The sequence below is a fragment of the Polypterus senegalus genome, chromosome 4 (assembly GCF_016835505.1).
Source record: "Polypterus senegalus isolate Bchr_013 chromosome 4, ASM1683550v1, whole genome shotgun sequence".
In the NCBI taxonomy this organism is placed as follows: domain Eukaryota; kingdom Metazoa; phylum Chordata; class Cladistia; order Polypteriformes; family Polypteridae; genus Polypterus; species Polypterus senegalus.
In genome coordinates this window covers 208,070,730-208,081,415 of record NC_053157.1, presented here as the reverse complement: position 1 = coordinate 208,081,415, position 10,686 = coordinate 208,070,730, and the positions used below count along the sequence as shown (strand labels likewise).

Sequence of the window (10,686 nt, the reverse complement as noted above, 5' to 3'; positions counted from 1 at the left end):
CAGTTCTTCTGTTAACCTGACTGTGATTATAGTTTAACCAATGTAACTAGTGTGGTGGATGGCCGGGATGCCTCGACAGAGGAAGGACAGAGGGAGAGAGCTTATTCAGGGCATTACCTCTCCCAGAGTGCTAGGTGGCAGTCCCCCTGGGCTGCAGCAGTGCCTTGGAGTTTGGAGCTGCCCTGCAAGGTTCCATGGTCGCCGCCTCAGGGCACTGCAGGAACTGTGGAGCCCTGTGTAGTAGCACGTCCATCACACCCGGAAGTGCTGCCGGATGAAGATCAACCTGGAACACTTCTGGGTATCCTATAAAAGGAGCCAGCCAGCACTACTTGGGGAACTAGAGTCGGGAGGAGATGGACAAAGTTTGCTGGATGGACAAGTGGAGGAGAAGAGAGAGAGGAGAAAAAAAAGAAAGAAAGAAGTGTGTTTAGTGTTGTAACTGTGCTGTACTGATGGGAAATGGGGGAAGGTTTCTCACGTGGAAAAAGGAAAAAAAAAAATAAAGCATGTGTACTGAACTTGTGTCCAGCGTCTGTCTGTGTGTCAGGTTTGGGCGGCAGAAGCGCCCTCTGCAGACCACACTAGCAATAATGTTTCTACAGGTAACCAGGTGAAATGTTCTGCTGTGAAATATCATATGGCAGCAGGAACAGAATATTCCTCCCAGCATGCAAAGGGCAGTTACTCCTATCTCATGACTCTGAATGTTCTGACATTTAAGATGAAGTTGAGTGGGAAGAATTATAACAGCATTACAGGTGGATAAGCCTGCTTCTAGTCACCAGTGGGTGCTACTTGATGAATGTAAGGCCTTACAAGGCTCCGAACTGAATAGCAGCAGTTAGTCAAGACTTCCTACTTATATATCTGGAAATTCCCAAGGTACTAGAGGAAAGTATGTTTGGGTTTTGCCCGGCAGTAGTGGCACGTAATGTATCTGGGCTCCATGATTCTCCTAAATGTGGCTGTTTTGGGGAATAGGAATTGATTCCTAGGATTTGTTTGGAAGTAGCTTCTGGATGAGGACCCTTCCAGTTACCTGACTAGTGATAATGTATTTGGGAGACATCCAGTTGGCAAAGGCTCAAGTGGCAGATGAAAGACAAGCCTGAGTATGGCAAAGATGTTTGGTATGCTGGGTACAGGATGGCAAGTCGCGAGTGTTTAGAGGAGTATATGTGGGTACGTGGACCAGCCACCCCACAAGGTAGTAAAGAACTGTCAGCTGTGTAGTTAGGAACTGATGACAATGGATCTTTTAATGTTTTCCTTTTATTATTGGTTTTGTGTTCTTGCAGTTTTGTTAATCTAATGAAAAAATAACAGTTTCTATTTTACAGTTTTGGTCTCCTTGGTCATTATTTGCTAAAGGGATGTCTGTACTTATGTATGTAAATGTTGTGTGGCTACGGGCTTTTGTTTTAGCCTGTAATATCTAAAAATGTGCAAGAATTGAGAGCTTGTCTTCCAATGAGACCTTTACTTCCAATGATTGTCACTAATATTTTAGTAATACGTTTTTTTTCTGAAAGTGTCATAAGGACAGCTATCAGTTGGAAGATGAGAACAGATACAGCAGATACTTCAACAGCTGGGGTCTAACCCTCTTGTTAAGCTGCTTATCATTCTGGAGATGAGACAGTACCAAATTCAATCCTGACACCATCAGAGAATTGGGCAAGATGGCATTGCTTTTATTTAGGAATATCACAAGGGGGCACTAAATACAGGAAAAAAGAACCTGGTATGATCAATAGAAGAGCTGTAGTAGCTCTCAATATCTTTATAACGCAAATTCTTATAATTTAAAAATCAAATCCTTGACGAATGTGGATGTGTCAGAGCACAGTTGGGTAAACATTCTGTGCTGTTTAACTGAGAATTGAATTTAAGTTATCGTGCATAGCACTTTTTTTCCAAGTATACGCTTACAAGTTTCCAGCTTTAACGGTCTAAACCATACATCATTTGCATACAGAAACACACATTATTTTAAACCCTGCACTCTGACCTCCGAAGGTCACGCAAAAAAAACTATTTTCTCTTGGGGATCAATAAAGTGTACCACAAACACATGGTAAAATAGAGTAAAGTTCTACATGATTAACACAGAATTATGACAACAAAAGACAATTAATGTAATGAATGAGCTATTGCTAGTTGAGAAACGTTCAGAGGAAAACACAAACTCCAGCCAATGGCCATTCCTAGAGAAAATAAACTTCTGGGGAGTCACAGTTCATTTTAATAGACAAAGTCACAATTTTTTGTGACGTAAGTCAACTGACTGCCCACTCACTTCCACACTTTGTGCAACATAGATACGTCATGAGCTAGAGTGAGTGTATAAGAGCTAATAGGTATTTTGGATTGACTTTAACAACATTTGAGAAGAAAATTCTATAAAAAAAGACAAGAATATAATTGTACAGAAAAGGGTCCTATATAGTGTGTCTGTCACAAGGCTAACAATCCAATATGAACTACCAAAAGTCAGAACTAACTACAGATATGGTGTAAGGAATAGGTGAGGGGCATGATGACTAATATCAAAAATAGTCCCAAAAATGAAAAAAAAAAATCAAAACAATATCATACAATACAAGAACATACATTAAGAATTTGAAGAAAAGCAAAATAGTATAGAGAAGGCAGATGTGTTCCCAGTATATCATATATGTGAAAGATATCTTCATAATGCAGAGAAACAGCCTACACTTTTAACTGTTTCTGAAGAGACACAATGCTGAGGTAGTTAAGGGCTCTGTGTTGATGTACTGGACTTTTTACAGTTACTGTATTTCTTCAGAGACAAACTGTGTTCTGATCTTCTCCCTGGGCAATCGAGCGATCCGTGAAAAACGTTTATTAGCATACTGTAGACACACATTCTGACCAAATATCCATTAAGTTAGACCCAATCTATCCAAATAACCTTCCATGCAGCTTTCATGTTCCACCATAGATGTGCTTCAGAGGATAAAAAACTGGACACCCACAGAAAATCTCCATAAAGTTTGCAAAGGCAGGACAGCAATTATCTCCTTACATAGGGATCACAGCCATCCCACACAAGTTTGATCCACATTGGCAGTACTGCCAATGAAAAAAAATCACAACGGCTTAGGTTCAGCGTGAAAAGAAGAAAAGACACCAAGACTGCCTCATCAGTCAAGATAGTCAGAAAGGAAAACATGTAACATCTGTGATGGTGGTAGGATCTGAGGTGTGTGTGGATCTGCTGGAATTTCCGATTGACTAGAAAGAAAGAAGAAAAGGCTCAACCTTTAATTCACTCCCCAGCATACATACTTTGTGTGGATACTCTCTCAGGGTAGTTAGCAAGTCTCAAGCAATTACCCATAGAGGACATTGAAGTTGTGTGGGTATTCACATAAAGAAATATCTACTTCCTGACAAATACCAAAAAATTGAAAGTAGGCACTCTTTCTAGGTTTAGTGCATATACTCCCAGGGGAGATGTAAGCTGATAAACAGTAGTGGAGCAGTTTTTCGTAATAAAATACTACATGTAATCACTGTACAGATATCATATCAGGGCAGAACTTAACTTTATATGCTGATACACCTTAGACACATACCGTTCTTGCCTTTATAAACATACTGTAGATAGAATATCCATTCATCCATCTATCCATTCGAGAGATGCTGGTGTCCACGTCAGTAGCATTAGGCACCAACTAGGGACCAACGTTAGGTAAGGCACAAACCCACAGCAGGGCACACATGCACACTTACAATATAACTTGCACATTTCTGGAATGTGGGAGGAAAATCAGAATACCCAGAGAAATACCCACGCAGTCACAGACGTGAGTAGAATATCAGCTTATTCGGGCCTGCTATCACTTTAGAATTTCCCTTTAATAATAGACGAAACGATGATTTGTGGTGCAGTTACATATAAAGCAACCGGGTTAGAACTGACATGAGTGTACAGATGCCACTTCAATGCAGACATACTGTTGCTTCAAATGTTTGCACTAGTCAGACATTAATCCAGCACAGTTTTTGTTTTGTACAGGTAGCATACACACATATTACCTAAAATATAGGTCCAAAGATTATTAAAAATGTTAAAACAGACACCTGGATAAGTGAGCTTTTTATTTAATTCTATTTCATTTTCACATTTACGGAACTCATTTTCCATATCTTAAGAGTTTTTGTTAAAAAAATAAATGTTGCTTAGTTGTAACTGCAGCGAGTAAGTAAGTATTTAGTGCAGACATAAAGTACAGCCATTGCTGTTTCACTGAGTTTTATTTATGTATTTATCTAATGAAGATGATGACCATATTTCCTGAAATGTATACTACAAATTATTCCTTGACAGTTCTACAGATCGTGCCCTTTTTAAAGAGCCAAGAAACTAAACATGAACTGAAGTAAGCCAAAGTGCTTTTCTTGTTCTGACATGATCTATCTGCATGTCTTCTTGTCAGAACTAGTTTAACATGAACACCAGGAGGTCCCTGAAGGTGTGAGTGTTTCCTCCAAGGTAAGCGTAACGCTGAAATGTAGGCTGGTGGGGTGCTGTCTCTTTGCTGTGGCAACTGCTATGAATGTTATTAGTGTTGTTATATACCAACGTATCTTGCATTCTTAGCTTTCCAAATGTTGTATTTAAAGCATTATTGTGGTCATTAAAAATGTGAGTACTGAGTAAAGTCAGACAGACTCTACTGTGTATTGTTAAACTAGCACCTTTATAATTAAGTGGTTTAGCACAGGAGTGTTTTATATTGATTAGTTCCTAAGGACTCCAAGAGGTCTGAAAGGCTGTGACCAGTAAGACCATCTGTTGCACTTCATTACAGACCCTTGTTGTAAACAACTGTTCTGCCAGTGGTTGCCATTGCAATCTCAGGTTCCAGTTTTGATACTTCAACCTGTTAAGACAAAAAAAAAATTGTGTTAGCAAAGACAGATATGTATATATATATATATATCCATCCATTCATATCTGAACCCACTTTAAGCCATACTGTACAATTTTAAAGCTTGGGAAACAACACATAAACCAATCTAGGTGCTGGTTCATTACAAGCCACATTCACATACTGTACACACATAATCACTCACACCCGGACAGTTAAACTTTTAATGAACTTAACAGTAAATTACTAGAAGGAACTTAGATACAATAGATATAAAAAGGCTACACATTCCTACTGAAATTGCAAATTTTGTGTAATAAAAAAGTTAAGTTAAGATAAATCCTGTCAGAACTTATTCCACCTTAATTGCAAAATTGCAATCTATACAAAGAAGGTGAAAACAAATCAGAAACTGTTTACAGAAAAATAGGAAAAAATCCGATGAAAACCTAGTTGCATTAGTGTATACACCTAAACTAATACTTAGTTGAAGCATCTTTAGATTTTATTACAGCACTCAGTGTTTTTGGATAAGAGTCTATCAGTTTGGCCCATCTAGACTTGGTGATTTTTACCCACTGTTCCTTGCAAAAATATTTCCAGATCTGTCAAATTGTGAGGGCATCTCCTGTGCACAGCTCTTTACAGATTTTCAATTGGATTAAGGTTTGAACTCTGGTTAGGCCATTCCAGAATACTGATCCTCCTTTGATGAAGCCATTGATTTTTTGATTTTGATGTATGCTTTGGGTCATTTCATGCTGAAATCTGAAGTTCCTCTTCATCTTCAGCTTCCTAGCAGATGCTTGAAGGTTTTATGCCTGATGTTTGGAGCTAATCGTGATTTCATCCACCTTGACTAAAGTTCCAGCTGAAGACAAGCAGCCCCAAAGCATGATGCTAGCTCTACCATGCTTCATTGTGGGTATGCAAGTTCTTATAATGAAATGCTGTGTTATTTTTGCACCAGACATACCGTTTGGAATTATGGCCAAATTGCTCAACCTTGGTCTCACCAGACCAAAATACATTTTGCCACATGGTTGTGGGAGAGTAGGTGTACCTTTTTGTGAGGTTTAGCCAGGCTTGGATATTTTTGTTTGTGAGAAAAGGCTTTTGTCTTGCTACCTTAGCCCATAACCCAGACATATGAGAAACACAACTGACTATTGTCACATGTACCGAAAAAACAGTACTTGCCAGGAAATACTGCAACTCCTTTAATGTTGCCGTAGGCCTCTTGGTGGCCTCTTTGACCAGTTTACTTCTTGTCTTCTCATCAGTCTTGGAAAGAAGTCCTGATCTTGGTAGAGTCACTGTTGAGCCATATTTTCTTCATTTGTTAAAGACTGTCTTCACCATGCTCCATGGGATCTTTAATGCTTTGGATACTCTTTTGTACGCCTGTCCTGACTGATACCCTTCAATGATGAGATCCTGTTCATGTTTTAAAAGCTCTTTGCGGACCAAAGCTTTTGGAGTATGTTGCCATCAAGAGTATATCAGAATAGTCCTACAGGAACAGCCAAACTTATAGGTATATACTAGCTACTATTTGAGATAAGACTTATTGTGACTGGTTGATTCTGAACGTAGCCACATCCTTGATTGTTAAAAGGTATGTACACTAATGCAAACAGGGTTTTGTATGATTTTTATTTTTTCCCTTTTTCACCAAACAGTTTATGATTTTTTTTTCACCTTGTTTGTATAGATTGAAATTTTGCAATAAAAGAGGAATAAATTCTGACAGGAGTTATCATAGTTTAATTTCTATTTACACAAAATCGGCACTTTTTTATATCCACTGTACCTTGGAGGAAAGCTACATGCAACAGAAGAGAATATGCACACAAGACACAAAAAGCACACAAGATGAGAATCAAACCAGGGCCTAAGCGTTGCAAATCGTCAGCACTTCCTATTCTGAAGAGCAACATTATTCCCGTTATTCTCAGAAAAATTGTGCTGCACAACATGCATTTAATTGCTTGCCAACAGTATCTTATAATTCTACAGAACAAAGATTGATAGATACTTCTTTTTCCCTACATTATAATGATGAATCACAACTTAGGCCAAGGTTAGTAAGTAAATGTTCAGGTATTACTGTTTACCATAATGATGAAAAAATCCCTGTCTTTTTCACCCCAAAATGTTTATGAAGGACAGCAATATATACATAAAAAGAAACAAGAAATTAATTGATTGCTATTAATTTTGTTAATTTTTTCAGGAAGAGGAACAGAAACATGCTCTTCTGATTTAATATGTGTATTCAAAATAGCCCAAGTTTAAAGTGAATGCTGTTATTGGTAGAATAGATCAAAGGCTAATAAAAGCTGAAAAAGCAAAAGCAAACAAGAGTTTGCTAAATGGAATTTATCAGTGAGTAAATAGTCTGTTAAAATTTCAAATATGCATTAGAATTTAAGGTTTTAAGGTACTGGAATTCAAAAGCATTAATTTCCATATTTAGAAACAGTTCATTAGAGAAACTCCAAGATGAAGTGACCTGTTATAAGTTAGACATTGATTTAAATAGCCTTATTCACACTGCTGATTTGCCTGGAAACCACTTGGAACAGCGGCAGGAGAAGTCAAAAGCACAGAGCTTTAAAGGTAGATCACCTATTACATCTGCAGCTGCAGGTTAAAATAAGCACACGAAGAAACAGGGAAAACACTTTAAAAATGACAAAAGGGTCTTATGAAAACGTGGACATTGCAGAAGATAGTATACAAGCACAATTAAATGGAAAGACAACTTTGACAAAGAGAACTCTTTTGTCTCACATTGTGAATCTAGAATGGCTCATCTGAGCTGCATATAATTGGATGAAATATTACTTAAAGAGCAACTTTAAATGGCAGATGCAGAAAAGTGTTTGAAACTAATTTTGGTGTGAAATAATGAGCAATGGTGAGTCAATAACAGCAGACACACTTGATAGGAAGTCTATTGTTTCATGTTTTCTTGCACGATGTCACACACATGCGCATGGGAGGAAACGGGGGGTCTAGCAACTACTGAGACTCAGGCACAGGGGAGTACTCAGGTGTACTAATGCCTCTTCTTCCTAAGACCTTGTCTCCTCCCTCCTTCGATTCCAGACCACGCCTTTGGACCATTTCCCACTAGATGACCTGCCTCTTCCTCTTCCATAGCAATAAAAAGCCAACAGCCTTGTTCTGCAGTCAGTCTACTTCAGGACTCAGTCGTTTATGACTACTTGTTTACTTACTTGCATACTTGCTTGCTTTCAGTGAACCCTACAATATACGGGGTGGACTACCAACCCTTTTTCTTGTGTTCTGTCTCTCTGTGCAATGGGTAATAAATAAGACAGAAAAATTTGAGTGAAGAATTATTACTTTTCCCACTGACATACTGTAATTTTTAAATTTCCCCTCATTTTGAAAGCCTTAAAATAAAATGGATTAAGTGGTTATATAGCTACAGGTGCTTACCATAAAATAAATTTTTTGTGAGAGGTCCAGTTTACCTCTATAGTACATTAAATTTACCTAATAATTCCAGTATGATCCTCAGACAACATGTTACAAGAACTGACCAATTTGATTACTGATTTCTTTTCCTTATCCTTTTAAAGTTTTTTCTTTCACTAAGCTCCAGCCATGTAGAAGCCTTATGTTCTATACTGAAGTGGTATTTCTATAAAGTACAAACCACAGATGTTACTAACAAAATAAAATTCTGAAAGCTTTTCTTTAGTGACAATAACAAATACTAAAATAAATGTAATACCCTTAAAATATACATTTTTAAAACTACTAAAATATATACAAAAATATTTATCCATAATGCAAAAAAGATATTAAAAATTCTAGTCATAATTACAAGCTACAATTCTAATAAAATGTCCATGCTTATTAAGTAGACACAAGGCTAACATGTTTAACAAGTAAACACATAAAATTGAGACAGACAGACAGACAGATAGATAGATAGAGACTTTATTAATCCCAAGGGGAAATTGACATACTCCAGCAGCAGCATATTGATAAAAAACAATATTAAATTAAAGAGTGATACAAATGCAGGTATAACAGACAATATATAATGTTAATGCTAACTGAAGAGTCGCATAGTGTGTGTGTGGGGGGGTAACAATCTCCTCAGTCTGTCAATGGAGCAGGACAGTGACAGCAGTCTGTCGCTGAAGCTGCTCCTCTGTCTGTAGATGATACTGTTTAGTGGATGCAGTGGATTCTCCATGATTGACAGGAGCCTGCTCAGTGCCTGTCACTCTGCCACGGATGTCAAACTGTCCAGCTCTGTGCCTACAATAGAGCCTGCCTTCCTCAACAGTTTGTCCAGGCGTGAGGCGTCCCTCTTCTTTATGCTGCCTCCCCAGCACACCATCGCGTAGAAGAGGGTGCTCGCCACAACCGTCTGATAGAACATCTGCAGCATCTTATTGCAGATGTTGAAAGACGCCAGCCTTCTAAGAAAGCATACTCGGCTCTGTCCTCTCTTGCACAGAGAATCAGTATTGGCAGTCCAGTCCAATTTATGATCCAGCTACACTCCCAGCTCTGCACCCTCTGCACACAGTCATCTCTGATGATCACGGGGTCCATGAGGGGCCAGGTCCTCCTAAAATCCACCTCCAGCTCCTTGGTTTTGCTGGTGTTCAGCTGTAGGTGGTTTGAGTCACACCATTTAACAAAGTCCTTGATTAGGTTCCTATACTCCTCCTCCTGCCCACTCCTGATGCAGCCCACGATAGCAGTGTTGTCAGCAAACTTTTGCACTTTGCAGGACTCTGAGTTGTATTGGAAGCCCGATGTATATAGGCTGAACAGGACTGGAGAAAGTACAGTTCCTTGCGGCGCTCCTGTGTTGCTGACCAAAATATAACACAAGTAAACACAAAATGCAGTTTTTAAATGATGGTTTTTATTATTTAGGGAGAAAAAAAAATCCAAACCTACATGGCCCTGTGTGAAAAAGTAATTGCCCCCTGAACCTAATAACTGGTTTGGGCCACCCTTAGCAGCAATAACTGCAATCAAGCGTTTGCGATAACTTGCAATGAGTCTTTTACAGCACTCTGGAGGAATTTTGGCCCACTCATCTTTGCAGAATTGTTGTAATTCAGCTTTATTTGAGGGTTTTCTAGCATGAACCGCCTTTTAAGGTCATGCCATAGCATCTCAATTGGATTCAGGTCAGGACTTTGACTAGGCCACTCCAAAGTCTTCATTTTGTTTTTCTTCAGCCATTCAGAGGTGGATTTGCTGGTGTGTTTTGGGTCATTGTCCTGTTGCAGCACCCAAGATCGCTTCAGCTTAAGTTGACGAACAGATGGCCGGACATTCTCCTTCAGGATTTTTTGGTAGACAGTAAAATTCATGGTTCCATCTATCACAGCAAACCTTCCAGGTCCTGAAGCAGCAAAACAACCCCAGACCATCATACTACCACCACCATATTTTACTGTTGGTATGATGTTCTTTTTCTGAACTGCTGTGTTCCTTTTACGCCAGATGTAACGGGACATTTGCCTTCCAAAAAGTTCAACATTTGTCTCATCAGTCCACAAGGTATTTTCCCAAAAGTCTTGGCAATCATTGAGATGTTTCTTAGCAAAATTGAGACGAGCCCTAATGTTCTTTTTGCTTAACAGTGGTTTGTGTCTTGGAAATCTGCCATGCAGGCCGTTTTTGCCCAGTCTCTTTCTTAGGGTGGAGTCGTGAACCTTAATTGAGGCAAGTGAGGCCTGCAGTTCTTTAGATGTTGTCCTGGGGTCTTTTG

General features: G+C 38.9%; 1 protein-coding gene across 2 annotated transcripts in view; it reads right to left on the bottom strand.

Moving 5' to 3' along the window:
• Positions 1-4,112: 4,112 nt before the first annotated feature.
• The window catches only part of LOC120527937 (sideroflexin-5-like), a 201,295-nt gene continuing 194,721 nt past the window's right edge, over positions 4,113-10,686 (bottom strand). For both annotated transcript variants that reach the window (XM_039751909.1, XM_039751910.1), the window contains one exon: positions 4,113-4,916. In XM_039751909.1, coding sequence (XP_039607843.1) covers positions 4,781-4,916 — 136 coding nt within the window. In that variant the 3' untranslated portion in view covers positions 4,113-4,780. The remainder of the gene's footprint in view (positions 4,917-10,686) is intronic.